The 22,893-nt window shown below is 43.3% G+C and overlaps 2 protein-coding genes across 26 annotated transcripts in view; one reads left to right on the top strand and one right to left on the bottom strand.

Moving 5' to 3' along the window:
- RALYL (RALY RNA binding protein like) overlaps positions 1 to 22,893 on the bottom strand; it is a 598,747-nt gene that overhangs the window by 292,867 nt on the left and 282,987 nt on the right. The gene's annotated exons all lie outside the window — the stretch shown is intronic.
- On the top strand, positions 5,049 to 7,191 carry LOC135981757 (mediator of RNA polymerase II transcription subunit 15-like). The gene is made up of 2 exons (XM_065585820.1): positions 5,049 to 5,970; positions 6,567 to 7,191. The coding sequence occupies exons 1-2, from the start codon at positions 5,427 to 5,429 to the stop codon at positions 7,067 to 7,069; spliced, it is 1,047 nt and encodes a 348-aa protein (XP_065441892.1). The 5' UTR covers positions 5,049 to 5,426; the 3' UTR covers positions 7,070 to 7,191.

The raw sequence follows: 22,893 nt of genomic DNA, 5'->3' as shown, positions 1-22,893 counted from the left end.
CTAGCCATCCTGTCCCTCAGAAGATTGGTTTCCCTTCTACTGAGATGGAGGCCATCCAACTATATAGTCTCTTCTCCCTTGAGACAGTGGACCAATGTCCACAAAACCAAAACCCTACACCACTTACCTAGACATTGGTTCACTTCCAGAATCTTTTGCCTTCTGTCTTCCTTTGCTTGTGGAACAGGAAGAAGCTCATAGAAGATTGCTTGGACATTCTTCTTCTTCAGCAGTTCCCTGAAGTCATTTATTAGCTGTGAGGTATCCGATGAGCTGTATCTTTAATGCTGATATGAACCATCATCAATTGATCCTTACCAATTGATTTCAAACGCCTATCTGATCTTTTTTAATTGTAATATTTAATTTTAATATATGGAGATATCTTATCCTATCTCCTAGAACTGGAAGGGACCCCAAAAGGTCATAGAGTCCAGGCCCCTGCCTTCACTAGCAGGACCAAGTACTGATTTTGCCCCAGATTCCTAAGTGGCCCCCTCAAGGATTCAACTCACAACCCTGGGTTTAATAGGCCAATGCTCAAGCCACTGAGCTATCCCTCCCCCTTAGAGTGATGTCTCACGTCCCAGCTCCAGAAAGGCAGCCTGTTGTGGGCCGGTCCCTTGAAGAATGATCTTTTAATTCTTTTGAGTATTGAATCCCAGCAAGTATCGTCTGTCTATTTTGGATGATTGGAAAACTCTCTGTGGGCAAATTTGATTCTTACAGGTTGGGCTGAGCTGCCATCCACAGATGGCAGCAGGTTTAAAATAATCATTCTTCTAACAACACATAGTCAACCTGTGGAACTCATTGCCAGGGAATGTTGCGGATGCCAAAAGTATAACTAGGTTAAAAAAAGAATTATATAAGTTCATGGAGGATAGGTGCATCAAATGACTATTAGCCAAGATGGTCAGGGATGAAATCCCATGTTTTGGTTGTTCTGTAACCTGTGACTACCTGAAGCTAGGACTGGATTACAGGGGATGGATAACTTGATAATCGTCCTGTTCTGTTCATTCCCTCTGAATCATCTGGCACTTACCACTGTTGGAAGATAGGATAGTGGGGTAAATGGACCACTGATCTGACTCAATATGGCCATTCTTATGTGTCCCATACAACCCTCTATTCCCTTGGACCATCTAGATCATGAGAGATGTCTTCCACAGTTTCCACATTGAGTACCTGGTATCGATTGGAAATTTCTAACTGTGATGAATTCTTCCTGGTCCTCTTCTCTCTGGTGGGCACAGTCTGTCTATCCTCATCTAGCTACAGCCATGTACAATGCCACTATGACTTCTTGCATTTGGAGTTTATGAACGGCCTGATCTCCCCTCTGACTTCCTCTCTCTACATCTCCTTGGTGGCCAGTTCCTTTCTTTCTTGAAGCTAGAGTACTGATGTTTCCTGAACCTGGCAGTCTAGAAACATCTCAGCTTCTCTGATTCTCAGAAGCATCTCTACTTGCCCATCCAATCCAACAATCGTCTCCTCCAGCACAGCCATCAACTTGCACTTCATGCACAGGATATGCCTTCTGGTTTCACAGAGGAAAGAAAACATGGCACATCCGCTGCAGGTCACCATAACTATTCCATCACTGGCTGTCTTGAAATGATCCATAGAGCTAAATCTGGAAGGAAAGCTGCTCACACTCCCTGTCTAAACTCCCTCCAAGAATCTCCTGTTAGCTGCCTCTGTTCATAGCTCTTGAGCTCACCTAGCAAGTGATTTTCTATTCCAAGTTTTGCTGCTTTGCTCAGCTCAGCTCTGCCCTCACCATCAGTGATTAACCACTCAGAGTCTTCAAACAGATGAAGAATGAAATGTTGACTTTCACTTACTTTCAACAGAAAGCAAGTGGAGAGAGCAGAGCAGTGCTGTGCCCTTGGTGTTCTCTCTTGTTCAGAAGATGCCCTGCTGTGTTCTGAATGAGCTGGAACATATATTTTAGCGTGGTGGTTTCATTCTGCAGTACTTTATAATAATTATGCCTGCAGGTCAAAAATGTGTGGATCACTGTGGACAAGTATAAATCTGATATATTGGGGCAGTGTCTTTCCAAACACAGTTAGAAATAAATGGTTTTTGGAGTCCTTACTATTTGAGTAGCCAGAAACAGCAAGGAGACCAGCAGAACAGCAAGCCTGGGTCATCTTTATGTTGTAAAGGCAGATGCTGTCAGTGGAGAGCCAAATGATAGAGATGGTGATTTTTTCCTCCAAGAGTCCTCTCTCCCTGCCAATCTCACGTTTGTCTTTCCTATATTCAGGCCCAGAAAGTTTCTCTTCATCCAGTTGTTGATCTTGGCCTTGATTCACTGAAATATGGTTCTGTTTGCATTTGATTGAGTGCTGTTAAGTGTGTTCCTGACATTTTAATCCACCCTGTCTCAGAATTTCCCTTAGAATTTTCACGCAGATTTTGAGTGGAGTGGTGGCAGGGTGGGTAAGAGAACAGATCCATGTTCAAAAAAAGTTAAGTGAGGGTTTTAAAGGCAAACAGATGCCCATCATAGTTCTTTTGGTGCAGTGGAAGAGGACTGGTTGAAGGAATCTCAGGGCTTGTCTTCACGAGGGGGATAAGTCAACCTAAGTTACGCTACTCAAGTTATGTGAATAACGTAGTGTCGATGCGAGACACTCTCCAGTTGACTTCCCTTACTCTTCTTGGAGAGCTGGAGGACTGGGGTCGACCGGAGAGTGTTCTGCCATTGATTTAGAGAGTCTTCACTAGACCTGCTAAATCAATCCCTGCTGCATCAATTGCAGCACTGTCAATCTCCCTGTAGTGAAGACCAGCCCTCAGCAATCTCACTAAATACTGGCACATTCTTCAGGAGGGACAGCAGTATTCCTGGTACAAAAGGATCAAATGGTGTAGACGTGTCCAACAAGTGTGGATATGGAGCCAATAAGACATCATCATTCGATGATTCCAGTGCTGTCTTTGATCCTACACTTGCCTGAAACCCAGCAGAGAAGGGACAAGGATAACGACACTATCTAGATACAGTTAGAGGAAACTCCTGGAAAGCTTTTCAATTAGTTTTCTCAGGAATGGGAGGTTACATACCAGGTAGTAGTTACGCAGGTCAGTTACATCAGATGCTTTAAGTACCGGCTGTTGATTATCTGCTAGCAGGTGACCCAGATGCTTGTGAATCTTTTCCCCAGTTGGCAGGGCAGATGGTAGTTCGACAGGATTTGTGAAGCTAAGATTCACATCACTGAATCCCACCTTTTTTTATTGTAACTACTGCCATAAAGATCAATTACAGAAAACACTTTTAAGTCAAAGTATTTGTTGATACTCAGTTTACAAAAAGAAATCTGAGGAACAGCTTAAATATTTGAGGCTGTCATAGGCATCTGAAATCTCCTGAATGATTTTCTCCCCTTAAAATAAGAAACCATTACCAATGAGGAGGAGGAAGGAAAGATTCTTTATGATGGCTCTTGATGAATGGTAGCCAGTAGCAAAAACCATAAAATACTACTTCATGAATTGCAAGAGAGGGGCAGGTTTTCTTTTCCCTTCTTTATTATTATTGATTTTCTGTGAAAAGTACATCTTTCACAAACTCAGTTGCTGCACTGAGTAACATTATTGACGATGAAATTCCTCAATATTCATATTTACATGTCATTGTATGTTATGCCTTTTAGCTGTGTGTTGTACAAACTGTTATACCAGGAAGTAAGTAGGGGTGAAGAAGAGGTGAAGAGACAGATTGAGGTAGAACAATCTCTATTTTTCAAGGTTTATCTGAGCTACAATTTTTAATATGTTCTTTTATCCCTCTTCAAAATAACTATTTCTGTCATCTGTCCCAGCAGTGCATGCTACAAGCATACATGGCCCTGTTTCTGCTGTTCTACATCAGTGCCCACGGAAGAAATATGTCTTTTCTCTCTGGTTGATTGGGGAGTGCTTTGAAGGTGATGATTCAGCCATGGAGGCATAAGGGCAATGCAATGACGATAGTTGGTGGCTAATAAAAACAAGGCTAAACCGGATTAGATTAAAAAAAAAAATCTGAGCGAGTTTATAGTCATAAGGGGACTCTCAATAGAACTGCCCTTTATATGTGAGAACAAGCATTAATAAGCAATACAGGAGATACTGAACATTAAGTAGTATGGCAAAAAGGTCTGCTGAATATGCTTTGCACAGCAGAGATCCAGAAAGACCCAAAACTACACATATTCCCCCAATGAACATTTAAAATTAATTACTACTTTTTACCATGTATATTTTCCATTTAATGAAGAGGACTGAAGGATGATGTACTGTATACCTAAAGGGCCACATAAGTGCCATTTGTGTAATGCACCGTAAGGATTTAAGACCTTCAAGATGGAAAGTAAAGAGGGAATCTTAAATATTAAATCAGGTCAGATTTCTTCCCCTAGTTTGATGACTGCACTTTGCAGGTTGGTGTGAATGGGATGGCACAATAGTCTTTCACTTCTCTTCTTACTTTTTTCCCCAGAGACAGAATGCTCCCTTCTTACCCAGACTGCTAATGTAGGCTGTACAGGAAAGGGGAGGATCTTTGCATACTCCATCTTCCCTGCATGCCTGCTCAAGGACTGGTCTGTATCTCCACAAATTTCTACTCCAGACAAATGATAGTGGGGAGGGCTTTGAGTTATAACAGAGAATTCTTTCCCAGGTGTCTGGCTGGTGGGTCTTACCCACATGCTCAGAGTCTAACCGATCACCATATTTGGGGTCAGGAAGGAATTTTATCTCAGGTCAGACTGACAGAGACCCTGTTTTTTTGGGGGGGTTTTGCCTTTCTCTGCAGCATGGGGTACAGGTCACTTGCAGGTTTAAACTAGTGTAAATGGTGACTTCTCTGTAACTTTAAGTCTTTAAATCATGATTTGAGGACTTCAATAACTCAGCCAGAGGTTAGGGGTCTATTACAGGAGTGTGTGGGTGAAGTTCTGTCGCCTGTAATGTGCAGGAGGTCAGACTACATGATCATGATGGTCCCTTTTGACCTGAAAATCTATGAGTCTAAAGCCTGGTCTACACTACGGGTTTAGGTCGACTTTAGCGGCGTTAAACCGAATTAAGCCTGGACACGTCCACACAACGAAGCCCTTTCTTTCGACTTAAAGGGTCCTTTAAACCGGTTTCTTTACACCACCTCTGACGAGGGGATTAGCGATAAAACCGGTCTTTGCGGGTCGGAATTGGGGTAGTGTGGACGGAATTCGACGTTATTGGCCTCCGGGAGCTATCCCACAGTGCTTCATTGTGACCGCTCTGGACAGCACTCTCAACTCAGATGCACTGACCAGGTAGACAGGAAAAGACCCGCGAAGGTTTGAATTTCATTTCCTGTTTGCCCAGCGTGGAGAGCACAGGTGACCCCGCAGAGCTCATCAGCACAGGTAACCGTGATGGAGTCCTCCCAGGATCGCAAAAGAGCTCCAGCATGGACCGAACGGGAGGTACGAGATCTGCTCGCCACATGGGGAGATGAAGCAGTGATAGCTGAACTCCGTAGCAGTAAAAGAAATGGAAAAGTATTAGAAAAGATCTCCAAGGCCATGAAGGACCGAGGCCATAACAGGGACACACAGCAGTGCCGCGTGAAAATTAAGGAGCTACGGCAAGCTTACCACAAAGCCAGAGAAGCAAACGGAAGGTCCGGGGCAGAGCCGCAAACTTGCCGCTACTACGCGGAGCTGCATGCGATCCTAGGGGGTGCAGCCACCACTACCCCAACCGTGTGCTATGACTCTCTCACTGGAGAAACACACAGGGAAGACGGTTCGGGGAACGAGGAGGATGATGACGATGGAGGTACTGTAGGTAGCTCACAGCAGCAAGGAAGCGGAGAAACCGGTTTCCCCAACAGCCAGGATATGTTTGTGACCCTGGACCTGGAACCAGTAACCCCCGAACTCACCCAAGACCCTCAGGGCACACAGGAGACCTCTGGTGAGTGTAACTTTGTAACTATTTGTAAACATTACAAAAAAAAAGCAAGCGTGTTTAATGATTACTTTGCCCTGGCAATCGCGGCCAGTACATCTACTGGAAAAGTCTGTTAACGTGTATGGGGATGGAGCGGAAATCCTCCAGGGACATCTCCAGAAAGCTCTCCTGGTTGAAATGGGGTGATTTTATTAAGGGGACATTCAGAGGCGCCCGTTCCTGCTCTTCTGACCAGAAATGTTCCCCGCTGTTAACCACGCGGTGGGGGGAGGGGTGAAGTGATCATCCCAGAGAATCGTGTGTGTGTGTGGGGCGGGGGGGTTTACTTGTGTTTGTGCCGCATGTTAACCGGGAAACCGCAGCCACTCCTTTTACATTGAAACCCCATTTTAAATGGACAACCCAATTCATCCTTGATATGGGAAATGCGCTGCTGTTTGCAACCTTTCCCGCATGTTAAGAAGGGTTAAAAAAGCCAAAACACTGTGGCCTACGATGGCTGCCTGCAAGCCGAAATATGCGACCTTGTAATGAAAGAGTGTACCCATTGTTCTCTAAAATGTGTCTTTTTTAACCACCTCTCCCTTCTCCTCCGCCAGCTGCAAATGTTTCTCCTTCGCAGAGGCTCGTGAACATTAGAAAGAGAAAACGTAGGACGAGGGACGAGATGTTCACGGAGCTGCAGATGTCCGCCCAGGCTGATAGAGCACAGCAGAATGCGTGGAGGCAGTCAATGACGGAGATGAGAAAAGCCCAATATGAACGAGAGGAGAGGTGGCGGGCTGAATCGCGGGAAGAACAGAGCAAGTGGCGGGCTGAAGACGATAGGTGGCGTCAGCTTGCAGACAGACGGCAAGAGGCAATGCTCCGTCTGCTGGAGCATCAAACTGATATGCTCGAGCGTATGGTTGAGTTGCAGGAAAGGCAGCAGGAGCAGAGACCGCCGCTACAGCCCCTGTGTAACCAACAGCCCTCCTCCCCAAGTTCCATAGCCTCCTCACCCAGACGCCCAAGAACACGGTGGGGGGGCCTCCGTCCACCCAGTCACTCCACCCCAGATGATCGCCCAAGCATCAGAAGGCTGGCCTTCAATAAGAGTTAAAGTTTTAAAATGCAGTGTGTCCTTTTCCATCCCTCCTCCCCCACCCATCCCAGGCTACCTTGGCAATTATCCCCCTACCTCTGTAAGGAACTAATAAAGAATGCATGAATGTTAAAAAAAAATGACTTTATTGCCTCTGCAAGCGGGAGGGGAGGGTGGGGTGGGGTGGTTGGTTTACAGGGAAGTAGAGTGAACCGGGTCGGTGGGGGGGGTTTGGAGGGTTCATCAAGGAGAAACAAACAGAAGTTTCACACAGTAGCCTGGCCAGTCACAAAACTCGTTTTCAAAGCTTCTCTGATGCGCACCGCGCCCTGCTGTGCTCCTCTAACCGCCCTGGTGTCTGGCTGCGCGTAATCAGCGGCCAGGCGAGTTGCCTCAACCTCCCATCCCGCCATAAAGGTCTCCCCCTTACTCTCACAGATATTGTGGAGCGCACAGCAAGTAGCAATAACAATGGGGATATTCTTTTCGCTGAGGTCTGAGCGAGTCAGTAAGCTGCGCCAGCGCGCTTTTAAACGTCCAAATGCACATTCCACCACCATTCGGCACTTGCTCAGCCTGTAGTTGAACAGGTCCTGACTCCTGTCCAGGCTGCCTGTGTACGGCTTCATGAGCCATGGCATTAAGGGGTAGGCTGGGTCCCCAAGGATCACGATAGGCATTTCAACATCCCCAATGGTCACTTTCTGGTCCGGGAAGAAAGTCCCTTCCTCCAGCTTTCGAAACAGAGCAGAGTTCCTGAAGACGCGAGCATCATGTACCTTTCCCGGCCATCCCACGTTGATGTTGGTGAAACGTCCCTTGTGATCCACCAGGGCTTGCAGCAGCATTGAAAAGTACCCCTTGCGGTTTATGTAGTCGGTGGCTTGGTGCTCCGGTGACAAGATAGGGATATGGGTTCCGTCTATGGCCCCGCCACAGTTTGGGAATCCCATTTCAGCAAAACCATCCACTATTGACTGCACGTTGCCCAGAGTCACTACCCTTGCTATCACCAGGTCTTTCATTGCCCTGGCAAATTGGATCACAGCAGCCCCCACTGTAGATTTGCCCACTCCAAATTGATTCCCGACTGACCGGTAGCTGTCTGGCGTTGCAAGCTTCCACAGGGCTATCGCCACTCGCTTCTCAACTGTGAGGGCTGCTCTCATCTTGGTATCCTGGCGTTTCAGGGCAGGGGAAAGCAAGTCACAAAGTTCCATGAAAGTGCCCTTACGCATGCGAAAGTTTCGCAGCCACTGGGAATCGTCCCATACCTGCAGCACGATGCGGTCCCACCAGTCTGTGCTTGTTTCCCGGGCCCAGAATCGGCGTTCCACGGCATCAACCTGCCCCAGTGACACCATGATTTCCACATTGCTGGTGCCTGTGCCTTGTGAGAGGTCTATGTCCATGTCAATTTCCTCATCACTCTCGTCGCCGCGCTGCAATCGCCTCCTCGCCTGGTCCGGGTTTCGCCTTGGCATGTCCTGGCTCTGCATATACTCCAGGACAATGCGCGTGGTGTTCATAGTGCTCATAATTGCCGCGGTGATCTGAGCGGGCTCCATGATCCCAGTGCTAGCTATGGCGCCTGGTCAGAAAAAAGGCGCGAAAGTAGTATCTGATGGACCAGGAGAAGGAGGGAGGGCGGGAGGGAGGGAGGGCCGAGTGACGACATGGCGTACAGGTACAGGAACAGGGAGAAACACAAACAACTGTCACACAGAATGGTCCCCCCAAAGATTAAAATGAAAACCCTGGGCTTAGCAGGCCATTGATTTCACGGAGGAAGGGGAAGCATATGAATACAGAACAAATCTATTTTTTACATCTTAAGGTGGCAGCCGACGGTGCAGCATGAGTGACAGCCATACCAGTACGACGATGACGGATACCAATCATAAAATACCATCATCTGCCAAAAGGCAAGGGGCTGCTGCTGTGTAGCAATGCAGCCCCACGTCTGCCAGCCCCACGTCCGCCAGCACCCAGCATCGCCCTCGGCCTCTTCTGGGTGCTTAGCAGACAATACTGGGCAATTGGCAGAAAATAGTATATTACGACTGGTAGCCATCATCATCGAAACAGTAGCATGTCTGCCCAGGTGGCCATGATTGACAGCCACACCAATACGATGACGACGGATACCAGTCATAATATACCATCGCCTGGCAAGGGGCTGGTGCAATGCAGCCCTACGGCTGCCAGCCCCATGGCTATCACTCATGCTACACCGTCTACCGCCAAAAGGCAGTTAGCAGCTGCTGCTGTGTAGCAATGCAGTCCCACGTCTGCCAGCACCCAGAGGACATATGGTGACGGTGAGCTCAGCTGAGCTGAGCGGGCTCCATGCTTGCCGTGATATGTTGTCTGCACAGGTAACCCAGGTAAAAAGGCGCGAATCTATTGTCTGCGTTGCTGTGACGAGGGGGGAGGGGCCTGACGACATGTACCCAGAACCGCCCGCGACACTGTTTTGCATCATCCGGGCATTGGGATCTCAACCCAGAATTCAAAGAAAAGGCGCGAACCGCTTCTCGGCTCTCTGAGCTGTGGCGCAAACGTAGTATCTGACGGACTAGGGGAAGGAGGGAGGGGGGCCGAGTGACGACATGGCGTACAGGCACAGGGAATTAAAATCAAGAACGGTGGCTGTGCATCAGGGAGAAACACAAACAACTGTCACACAGAATGTTCCCCCCCAAAGATTAAACTGAAAACCCTGGGCTTAGCAGGCCGTTGATTTGACGGAGGGAGGGGGAAGCAAATGAATACAGAGCAAATCTATTTTTTACATCTTAAGACGACGGTGCAGCGTGACTGATAGCCCTCGGCATCTTTCTGGGTGCTTGGCAGCAAATACGGGGCGGCGTATGACGATGGTCTTCAGGCCTATTGCACAATCGGCTGCTCGGGGAAGACTCTGCTAATGTGCGATGACCCGACTTGTAATAGGACGGCTAATAGTCGTAATACACCATTTACTGCCAAAAGGCAAGCCCCACGGCTGCCAGCACCCAGATCGCCGATGAAGGCTACCAGTCTACTGCACCGTCTACCGCCAAAAGGCAGTTAGCAGCTGCTGCTGTGCAGCAATGCAGTCCCACGTCTGCCGACACCCAGAGGACATATGGTGACGGTGAGCTCAGCTGAGCGGGCTCCATGTTGTCTGCACAGGTAACTCAGGTAACCCAGGTAAAGAGGCGCGAATCTATTGTCTGCCGTTGCTGTGACGGGGGAGGGAGGGGCCTGACGACATGTACCCAGAACCGCCCGCGACACTGTTTTGCATCATCCGGGCATTGGGATCTCAACCCAGAATTCAAAGGGGCGGCGGAGACTGCGGGAACTGTGGGATAGCTGTGGGATAGCTACCCATAGTGCAATGCTCTGGAAGTCGACGCTAGCCTTGTACTGTGGACGCGGTCCGCCGACTAGAGCACCTAGAGCATTTTATTGTGTGGACACACACAATCGGCTGTATACAACCGATTTCAATAAAACCGGCTTCTATAAATTCGAACTAATTTCGTAGTGTAGACGTACCCTAAGAGAATCTGTCTGAGGTGAACATCTGTTTCCACCAGGTTCCACTTAATTGAAATAAAGGGTACAGTTTCACGTAATTCAAGAAATGCATTCTATTTAGACACAGTCAGCTCTTAATTGGGTCCTATTTGTCTCTACCACATGCACCAACTGCAATATCTCATGAATATTTTTCCATTTTATTTCCTTTCTTTACATAAACAGATATAGCATCTCTGTTCGTTAACCAAAAGGGAGAAAAACATTAGATTGTTTGGACCACCTGAGTCATGCTTGGAATACTTGATCATTTGGGAGCTGATAGTGGAACCCTTAGTCTCAAATGTGAGTAAGCAATCCACATAACCAGACTCCTGGAATACAAAAAAGACAAGACCGTGCTAAATATAACTCATGGTAAAGTCAATGGGACTAGTCATAGCACAGATTAGTCCTCAAGGTGAGTCAGGGTGGCCCTATGGTTTAGTGCATAATTTAGCCATTATCAAAAGGCTGACCTGCTGGAAATCCATCTCAGAGCAGGCACATCCTGATTCTGAGAATACCTACTAGAGAATACCTGATATAAATCACTTGCAGATCTGCACAGCTCTACCAGCTACAGGTTTTCAAATGCTCCTCTGTGTCTGTAGGGAACAGGAAGGAGGGAACAGAAAGAGCCCAGAAGTTCAGGGAGGATCTATTATCTCCTCCATCACTGGTTCAGCTCCTCTCTACTCTCTCCTCTTAGCAACTCCAGGCCTGTCAAAGGGGGAGTGAGGGGAAGGTGAAAATCCACGGAGCTGCTTACTGACAGAGACAACTTAAAAACCTCCACAGCTGTAGGAGAAGCACAGACATGCCAGGGACAAGATGTGGGGCTGGGATGGGTGCAGAGTGGATGTGGGGACGGGGCAGATATCAGAATTAGGGGAAGCAGAAAATAATGGTTTGGGGTTGGGGGTGCAGAACGGATTTGAGACAGGGATGCAGCATTGATATGTGAGCAGGAGGAATGTCAATTGATCTGGGGCTGATAGGGCCAGCATGAATTGACATGAGGCTGGTAGGTGCATAATTAATTGGTGTTGGGAAATTAAAGGTGCATAATAAATTGATGGGGTGGGGCTGCAAAACAGCTATGGGGCAAGAGTGTTATGCAAATTCAAAGTCTAAAGGGATTTTTTGGTCACAAGATATTGGCAGGTATTTGCTTGTTCTGAAAAACAAATTCCCCTCCCTGCTATGTCCTGACTAGAACTGGGTGAACAATGGAAAATTTGCGTGTCTTAAAATGCTATTTACCCAGCTTTATAAACTGGGCAAATCATTTAGATAGACTGAGATAACACATTAAAGAATTAGTTGAAAAATATAGTGAAATTTGTCAGATAAATTATTTGATTAACATTGTTTAACTAAACTCCCATTCTGATATTCTGGGATGTCCATCACACGTGAAAAGAAATTACATGGTGCCCACGTGGAAAATAGCATATCAAGGTAACATGAGAAGGACCATAATTGCTACACTCTGATATATGAGACAGAGAAAGAATCCTGGCTGCAACTACTAAATATGAGGGTAATAAAATCCTAATATTTTCTAACCTGACCTGACCTAAGCCCAGACACATAGTGAAGAACTGGTGGGAATTAAACAATCATTTATACAGGAAATTGTAGAGCAACTATTCTTTAATCTGGCATGTTGTGCAGGCTTTTATAAAGGCAATACATTTGGAGGAAAACTGGATGTGGAATCTGCTACTAATATACTCAGAAAAATTAAAGTAGAGAATAGGTACAGAAGTGACTATCTGAGACACCAATAAACAGTGATCTGAACTATAACACTGTATTTTCTATAAAGAAATTCATTCTGGCCCTTTGCACCAGGATTTATTTCACCAAAGAGCGAATATTTATGGCATTAAGATGGCATTGAATTAATGACAATATTGTTCTATTTTTAAAAAGGCAAAGCTAAGCCAGAAACCTGGCATAACTATGGATCTCTGGGTCCAAGATAAAAGAGTATATCATTAAAGAGACATCATGGGCGGAAATGATTGGGTGAGGTTCTTTTGTCAGTTATGCAGGTCATTAAACTAGGTGATCATAATGGTCCCTTCATATCTTAAGAAAAAATCTTTGAAAAACATACAAGAGCAAGAGAGTGATTTAACTGACATTTTTGCCTGATTTCAAATTCTTATAAATCCTGTTAGTATCTATGTGAATCTTTCATGGTGAACTGATATCTCAGCCAAAAAGGGTTTACTGTTATGAGCTGTAACAAGCCAGTATATTGGCTTCTGCATCACTCTTTCACTTCACTCTAAATTCCACTGAAACAACATATACAGTAGAGGGCTGAATTAGGCCAGGTTTGCCCCCATGTGGATATTGCTAATATAATTTTTAAAGGTGCTGACTTAAGATACTTGTATAAAATTTGCAGATTTAATTGTTATCAATATAATACTGAAGTCACTTGTCACCTTAATGGGATTAATGACCTTTATTTTGTTCTTAATTTGTTATATTGCTTCTGCAACAACTTAGTGAAAAGAAAACCAATCAGGACTTTCTAAAAAAGCCAATTTTCTATAACACCATACACAGTTCATTTCGTGTTCTGATACTTCCTCTTAATGCTCATGACCTTATTATAAAAAGAAATTAAATATCTGTCACAAAAGTAATATTAATTTGTTAGATTATATCTTTTAAAAACAGTACAGCTATGCACAGAATGATGTGAACATTCTCAAATACACTGGTGTAAACTGAACACCTCCACTGATTTGAATGGAGTTACTTTGAATGTATCTGTGTGAACTGGAAGTAGAATTTAGTTATCTGGATACATCACAAAGTATCAGCAAAGAGACAGGTATTACCAGTATCTACTGTGTTAGCATACGTATCTGTCAAGTAAGCAACCTCAAATACTACCAACAGCTTAAGAAAAAAGGGAGAACTAATTCCTATTTCACAGGCCGATTATGCAATCGGATCCATATGGCAGACTCCTGTGCTTGTCTCACTGACGGAGATTGGAGTTCGAAACTGTGGCGGGCAGAGCACTGACACATGCTCAAAGTAAACTCAAATTTCAAGATCAGAATTTTTTCCTCCATTGTGCTTGTATTACTTTGGCTACATTAGTAAAATATCAAGCTTTTTTATTCTTCTGTGATGATTTTGGGGATCAGTCTGTACAACAGATATTATGAATCTGTTGCTATGAAAACTGATGTATCATGAATGACTCTCTGTTCATACGTATCCACCATGGACTGACTGGATTGTGTCACATCCCTGCCAGACTAGACAATGGTGGGTCTTTGGACCTCAGTGCTCACCTATTCAGGGGAAAGTACCCTGGACAACGAGTTTGCTCAAGCTCAGGGGAGATTCTGCCTCCTCCAGTCTTGAGGGAGTGGGGAAGTAGAAAGTTACCAAAGCAGAACAAAGAGACAGGTAGCCAAAGCAAAAAGTTATGAGAAGACTTGCAGTGGGGAGACCCACAAAGAGTTTGGGCAGGAGGAAGGAAGTTCAGAGTAGCTGAGCCAGGGAGAAGGTTCCAAGTTCCAGGACACAAGCTATGCACTACAACAAAAGGATGCTGAACGGCCTCTGATGATAATCCAGTCAGAGTCTTCAGCTGTTTACAAAAGATCAAACAGAGGGAAGTTGGATGAGGTGTGTGTATTGTGTATGTGTGGGTGGAGGGGGGGGACCTTACCTACCTTAACACAGATGTTCCCCCAAGGCCTCCCAAGGGAAGGGTGAGCTTAATTGAGGGGCATTTATTTATGTTTAGAATGTTTGTTCTTCTTGTATATTTCATGATTAACTGAAAAGAAATAGTATTGTAGAACATTATGCAAGGTGTCTGTGTCATACATATATTACACTCAGCACATGCCCCTTGAAGAAGTAAACCAGAAAGCTCACACCTTTGGGTGGAGTTCTGAGAGATGGTGTGTTTAAGCTACCAGAGAACCTGAGGGGCAGCACTAGTTCTAGGGACTGGGCAGTGGACTACATGTTTTAAACTCTCAGAAGGGGGCCCAGATAGAGGATGTGCACCCCTAAGAGTGTGCCTAAGAACCCCAAGACAAGGACATGGCTGGGCTCTGTTCAGACTCTAGGAACTTAAAACACATGGCATCCAGCAGCTGAATTTCCTCACGGGAATCTGGTGAGCCACCAGCAAGGGAAATCCAACCAAATTGGTGACATCCTCGTTCTCCAGATTATCTTTCCACCTTCAAAATTCTTGCATAATTCTTTTGTCATCAACAATTGATATTAGATTACAGTTAAGGTTACATAAGCAGCAGAAGAATTAAGTAAAGCAGTTAAGTTTCATGTATTTTCTAGCTTTCTCTATTCACTTTTTACTCCTCCCTTTCTTGTCACCTTGTCATTCCACATCTACTTCACTTTAGGGGCGTAGCCACGGGTTGGCTGGATGGGCCGCAACCCACCCACTTAGCATCCAGGTCCACCCAAATCTGAGCAGGGATTTAGTGCTGCCACAGCTGCCTGGAGCGTCACTGCACTTGGGCACTTGAAATCCAGGACGGAGCTATGTGCCCGCCTTTCAGAAAGCTACGCTCCGGCAGCTCTGCCTTGCCATTTTCTGAGCCGCCTTGTGTGCGTGCCCAGCTTGGCAGGTGAAACCCTGAGTCTGGAGGTGTTAGGGGAGAAGCTGAGCTAGCACAGTCTGTCATTGCTCATCCCCCTGAAAGTCGGGGCCCACCCAAATTTCCACTCCTAGCTACGCCACTGCTTAACTTACTTGCTATATAAAAAAGAAAGCGATCATGTAGCATCTAGACAAAATTAAACAAGGACAAAAGGATATTTTGCTCATTCCAGTGCCTCTAGTGCATACATTCTGCAGAAAGGTTTTATCCAAGTGAATATACCATGATCTGAACACCCTACTGGACTCTGTCTGGTCCATTTCACATTTGTCTTGCTCCCCTTTCCTCTCTCATCTAATTTTAAATGTTCTATGGATGGTGTCAAACTACCGTTAATCGACAGTATCCAAATCCCTGAAATGTTGACAGAGAAGGAAGCTAGGGTAACCAGCTTTCACTCTTTTAGGCACTGAAAACAGAACATTAACAAGGACATTATGAAATAGGTGGTAACCATAATTTTATTTTGTCTGAGATTTTTACTATCTCAGCTGATGAATTTTATAAGCTCTTATAAATGTGTAAGGCAATTTAACACTTTTTGCTAATATCACACAGTACAGTGGTTTCCAATGAATGCCAATGAACTTTTACTGGACTAAATGTATTAATAGTGTATAGTGGTGTTGCAAGTTCACTACCAAGGTAACTCAGTATGGATATATTGTGTGTCATCAAGATTTACAGTGGGTTGCTTGGAGTACTGTTGGTAGTTGTACACAGCCATATAAAGTGATGACACTCCCTAATGATTAATATCACTGGTCTGTCCTTTCACAGAATTCATGGTGAACAACTGTCTGGTCCCGCAAACACTTCAGCATGCATAACTTTACTCTTGTGATTACTGACATCAAAGAGACTTTGTGCAACAAACTATAAACAGATTCCGATTGGCTTCTAATGGGCTTTGAATCAGGCCCTGAATACGTCTCTCTCTATTTGTATTCTTTCCCACATGGTGTACAATTTCAGAGGGAACAGCCATGAAATTACAATAAATTATGACGTTTCAAATTTCTGAACTGTGCACTATGCCAATTAACTGAACGTGAATCATTGCTGAGATGTACCCTTCATAAGCTTCTAACAAAACATTCCTGCCTACAAGCGTATCAGGTTTTAGTCTACTTCCCACACCATCCTGTAGTGATTCATTGATTTAACATTTTATCATAAGACTACAGCACTTATTATGTAGTTTCTAAAAATACTCCAAGAAATTTTCAATTTTTTCTTTTGTCATATTTGAGGGGAATATTGGTGCCAGTGAACGTAAGGGACTGCAAGCCTTTATTCTGCTTGCCCAATTCACTTAGGGTGACCACCATTGTTAGATAGAAATAAGGGGAATCCATATAAAAATGAGGATAATGCTTTCTTTTAAGTGACATTTTAGGGAAACACCATTTCCCTTAGCATAACATGTATTTTTCTCTCAAGTGTACATTTCTACTGTCCCCAAGCATACAATCCAATTATCATAAACTTCAATTTAATGTTCAAATAGTACTTATTATCAGTTTTAATACATTTTAAAATAAGGGACAGGTGGCCACCCTAAGGTACAAATCAATGAAATAAGGGATGGTCCCTTCAAACAAGGGATGAGTGGTCACTGTAGTCTCATAGCAGAGAGTGCAAGGGCAGTAGGGTGACCAGACAGCAAGTGTAAAAAATCGGGATGGGGGTGGGGGGTAATAGGGGCCTATATAAGAAAAAGCCCCTAAAATCAGGACTGTCCCTATAAAATCGGGACATCTGGTCACCCTAAAGGGGAGCCTAGATCAAAGCACCAGCACCTGAGATCAGGCAGGCAGTCCTCATCCCTGCCTGCAGTGTGGGGCAGCAGCAATTCCTCTGTCACAGACCTGGTCAGGCTGCCCCTGCTGGCAGCTCACCAGACTGCTGTCAGGGGATGCAGATCTTGAATCCCCCATGTGCTCGAAAGTTCCCTGAGTCTCAGCAGCCTGCAGCTTGGTTTTCTTTTGTAGCCTATCTGGAACATTTCCTGGACACTCAGATTCTCAGTCTGTTATCACCTTTATGGAAATGGAGACCTGCAGACCGCCTGCCTTAGACCTCCAGGTTCAGCACTGATCCTCAAAATTCCCCAGTATCTTAAAATACCCTCTCCCTGAACACCACCCAAAGGTGTGAGCTTCTTGTTCCCGTCTTCAAGGGGCTGTGTGTAGGTGTAGCATGTAAAACATACAGACACTCTGCTGTACGTATTGCTCTTTAATCACACAAGAAATACTCAGATCTATACCAAAATAAATACTACATGTGTTTCCCTGCCTCCATTTCTTCACCACTCAAAGGCATTCTTTGGGCTGGAGTCAGGTCCTTCATACCTAATAAAATTTCAGTGTAAGGGTCACAATTTAGTTTCATCATACATATTGTTTTAAATACCAAGAGAGCATTCAATAGATTGTTAGAACTTTAATATATTGTGAGTGTCATTTGTGTTGAGAAGCTCCAGAAAAGCATTTACTTCACAAATTTCAATAAAAAATTTGGATTTGTATGAAAAATGACATTTCAGATTTGAATAAACCATTTATCAATAATAATAATTAATAATAAAATTCACTCCTCCAGCTCGCATGTCTGAGAAAGACCTAAAACCTGGTTCTGGTCTTACTCACACTGGTGTAAATCAAGAATAACTCCTCTGCAGACAATGAGTTTACACTGGTTTAAGTGAAGTTAGAATCAGGCCCATCCAGTTTGGGTTTATTCAAAATTTAAGTAGGTAAAATAAAACTCAAAATTTTGCACAATGAAATGCTGCTCCCTACCTCATTAGGGGATAGCATGAAAAAATGTTTGGAGATGATTAATCATTTAAGGGTAAATTCTCCTCAATTTACACCCTGTGCAACCTTAATGAAGTCTATGGGGCTGATCAGGATGTAAGTCAGGGAAGAATTTGGCATTCAGATACTGTAAGCTCTGTTCAAAGAAGGAAACAATTCAAAGTAGTCAAGGAATAAACTGGCTACTTGGAATAGTACATGACATAACTTTTCTCCAATCAAGCTCTAACAATACATTCAGAATTGTATAATATCACATTTCCATAGCATTTGATTTGCAGCACTCTTAAGAGAGAATAATAATCATGTCATTCACTGGGGCTACTACAGTACAACATCAGAATAGTAAAGAGCCTAAGAAAATTCTGTAAAGCCCCTTCTGACACTGTGAATGAATCAGGGCAAGTGACACTGACGAATGCATTTCATCTTTAGTTAATAGGTTATCAAAATGGTGGAATACACAGCCCCACATTTCCAAAATAATGCATATGGTCCCTAACTGTGGTTCCAATTAAAAATCAACAGGAATCGCTCATCTAAAAATGCACAGAGTTGTTTAAAATATGCCCCCAAAAGTCAGGCTTTTCTAAAGAAGTACTGTGTTTTGATTACAAGAGTTTTAAACAATTTCTTCTGAGCAATTTGGCATATTTATATTTAGCCATATAGTGTATCCTCTTCCACTAGGACCTTCTTCTCAGGTCTCATGCTTTTGCATCACAATGTAACCCTCAGCACTACATGCTCCAGGCCTGACTTCATACACTCTATCAATGCTAGCATTTAAGGTTGACTCCTCCCTCTCTAGTCACTCACTCTGTCTCTCTGCTTGTGGCTTCTCCTCAGCCCTTACTCTTCATCTTTAGAGTTCAACAGAGTGGAATTTTCAGTCCCCTCCTCATTTAAACTTAGTTTATTACATAAATTCTGATCTATTGAACAATACCTCATCATCACTTTTCCTCCTCTTTGTGTTTTACCCATACAAATGCATGGCTTTATCTCAGCATGGTTCAGTTGAATGTTTCCCTTGCACAACAGGTGCATCTCTTAAAACAGTTGCTTCTCTATTTTTTTCCTCATCTTATACCCTTTGTTTGCCTCCAGTTGTGTTTAAAACAAAAAAACAAACAAAAAAACCTTTGGCATCATCTTTGGCCATGAATGTCTCTCCTCATTCTATACATACAAATCTGCTTATCAATATTTTCTGTATACATCATTGTGTTGATTCTACTTCTGATGAATACCTCATCCATTCCCCCTTGATTGGACTATTGTAGCTTCCTTTTATACAACTTCCCCAGATCTCCAGATTCTTGCCTGCTCAGAATGCTGATGCTCTCCTCTTGATAACACGACAAATCATTCCCACCTTCAAAAAATACTATTCTAGCAACTCATTCACTTTAGGACCCATTTATAAATTGCCCTTATGTTTAAAGCCATGGCCCTAGAATCTTTGCCCAGCCTCATTTTCATATTCAGGCACAGGCATATAATTGCATGTACTCTAGGCATGGAATTATTTGATGTGCACTTCTTGTCACTTTATTTGCACATTTAGCTAACGAGGTGTGCTATTTATCTAGCTATGTGCCAACACAAACAGATGATTTCCATGTCCCCAGCAAGTATTTGAGTAAGTTGGGCATGTTCAGTTATTAGCTAATTAAAAGCTTTAAAAAGCTGCCCCATAATGGACTTTCACTTTAAGTGGGATCAGCATTTTTAATACTAAAGGAATTTTCAAACGATTTCTGAGATCATTAATAGGATGTGAAAGGTTAATCCCATCCCATTACCTTGCATAGCTCTGGAATAGACCCTTTGATTATTGGCTTCATTTGTGGCTCTTTACCTCCAATGCTATAAATTAGTTTCATGGGCTATTGGAACAAACTCCAGAAATAAGAAAGACAGAAAAATATAGCACAAAACTCCATAAATGCTTTGAAAAGTCTCTTTAAATATATGTCAGAAGTTCAACCTCCTGGTACCCTTTCTCCTCAAACATAAGATCTTATTATGCTCTCTTACCTATTTTACACCAGTTTAATTCCATGGACATCAAAGAATTTACTCCTGACTTAAACCAGTGTAAGTGAGAGAAGAATCAGGCCCACAGATTTTAAAACACCACATAAATTCCAAAAGCACCACATCATCCCTGATCCCTAAGAGGTGTGCAGGAGAGCGAAGGGGCTAAAGGCACAAAAAGCCCTCAACATTTGCACTCCAAAGACAATCACAGTCCTTGCTATACTCTTGCTAAATATGTTTCCAAGTCTCAACCTAATAAATTACTGTAGTCCGTCACTATCTCAATGAGCTCTCTTTCCTATGTTGATTTTATGGGCCAGATCTTCAACTGGTGTAAACTGATGTGTTCAAGTTATTCTTAAAGATTTTGGCTGGGAGGGGGACTTCCATTACTGGTGAATCCATTCCAATCTCCCTATTTCCTATTAAAAGACAGGTTGAATTCCCAAAACAGAAAACCCATAACCATTGTTTTATGCAGAAAATACACCAAAATTGTACATTTTTCATTTCAGAGAAACTTTCAGTTTCCATAAATATTTTCCCCCAAACCACATTGTAATTTCTTCAGCCAAGAGTTACTGCTTTTGGAATATAATGGGTCTGCTTCCTTCAGTCCAATTCCTCACTTGCTAAGCTTTATGATCAGGAAAAGTAACATTCCATTTCATACAACTCGAGTGTGAAGAACATTTTTTTCTTCTATATTTTGAGTGCCAAAAGTGCTGCTCCTTGAAACACAGAACAGACCCCTTGACTAAAATTTAAGGCAAGACAACTGAGCCTTTAAAAAACATGTACAAATAAAATTGCCTCTGTCTGTTGAATTCTAAGGCCTGGAAAGCTCCAGCGTTACAGCCTCTGATGGTATTCTCCTCTCAACAAGTTCTGCCTATCACCTCACACATATTCGCCCCTGTTGGTGGGAGAACCTTTGATGCTATAGCTGCCATCTGGAACAGTTTCCTGTGTCCCTCCACCTCATCAACTCTCCACCATTCACTTTTTCATAATTTACATTATTTCCTCTTCAAAAAAGCCTTTCTACGTAAGAATGATGTGTCAGTTCATGGGGTGTCAGCTCACAACACTGACATCATACCCACTTCTTCCCCTAAATCCTACCAACAAAAAAAAAAGGGGGCAGGAAAATAATCCCTAAAATTAAGGTTCAAAATTAAAAAAAAATAGCATCCTACTCCAAACAGAATTTTGTCCTAAAAGAGGATGAAGTTCTAGAGACTCCATGAAGTCCACTAAGGACTTTGCTATTGATTTTACATGGAAGGCACTCAGCTACTATGGTGATGGCAGCCATATAAAACACATGAGATTTAAAAACAAAGACAAACCAATAACCATTTCTAGAAATATATTTTCATCCTTCCCTATACCTTTTAATTTCTCTTCTGCACTGATGTTATTTAACTCTTTAAACTATTAAATAAATACAGTGTTTTGAGATTAAATTTGTATGAAATTTGCAGTTGTATTGGATACTCTCCCTTCAGTGGATAAAGGCCATCAAATAGAAAACCCACGTGGAGCTGGCTAGAAGGTAGTAAGGTAAATCCTGTTTATGTTTTTCTTTTTAAAAAGATCATGTGGTTTTCCAAGTTTCTGTATTAGTATTTAGAGAGAGAGCGAGAGAGAGAGAATGCATACTGTATCAAATAAAGTTTCTGTAAGCTAGTTGCTAGGTAATTGCTAATACTAGCAACAACAACAAATTGGGCTTGATTCAGGAAATTTTCAACAAAGTAGCTAGCCACACAATGAGTCAATATCCTTGACATCTCACAGTTCTCATGGTTTATGTGGTGCAGCAAACTATGAATAATTCTCTGGTTTCGGGCCCTTAAGCATTGGTAGTTTTACTTAGCAGTTGAGCTCTGCTGATGCTGACTAGCAGCTTTAAAAATCTGTTTGGCTGAAGGCAGTGGGTGATGTTCAGCAATCCCCCCCCCCCCCCCCGCCGCCCCCTGCCCTGCACCCAAATGGAAGCAGGAACCTGTGCTGGAATATGTGGAAATTAAATAGTTTATTAATATGCCTCATTAAAATATATATTGAAATTCTAAAATGTTCCCAGATATTCATTAGACACAAGCAATCTCTGAGGTTTCACTGAGGCTGTCACTCTCCATAGTTTAGACTGATTTTATCATGGGTCAAAAAAAAGAAGAAAAAAAAAGGCTTTACTGATTTAAACTGAACCAAAATGTGAGACAATATCTCCTAGTTAATGCCTTCCTCACAAATTACTGCCAGTGTTTATAACATGATCATGCAGATTTCCTAATTTAGGGCCCAATCTTATACACCCGCGAAACTATTACTGAATTAAATGGGTGATAGATAGGTAAGAGTGGCAGGATCAGGACCACAGTAGAATCATAAACTCTGGTGCTGAATTTGATAGTGCACATGCAAACTGCTTCACTGAATGCTATCAGTTGCAGAACTGAGGCCAAAAGTAGGACATTGATTGACCAGTAATTCACTTCTGGATTTCCTTTCTGAATCTACCACTGAGCTAAATGCCTTTCTGATTTAAAAAACAAAAAAGCGTTATCCATTGCATTACTTACTTGTAAGTTTCTAAGGCCATGCAACCCATTTTGCATAAAGGAGAGTTAATGTCTCTGCTGCAGAAGTAACTTTTATAAACACTTGTGACATTACTAATGTTGTCTAGGACACACAGGCAGCAGTAGAT

The sequence above is a fragment of the Chrysemys picta genome, chromosome 2 (assembly GCF_011386835.1).
Source record: "Chrysemys picta bellii isolate R12L10 chromosome 2, ASM1138683v2, whole genome shotgun sequence".
NCBI lineage: Eukaryota > Metazoa > Chordata > Testudines > Emydidae > Chrysemys > Chrysemys picta.
This window is presented reverse-complemented; position numbering and strand designations above follow the sequence as displayed.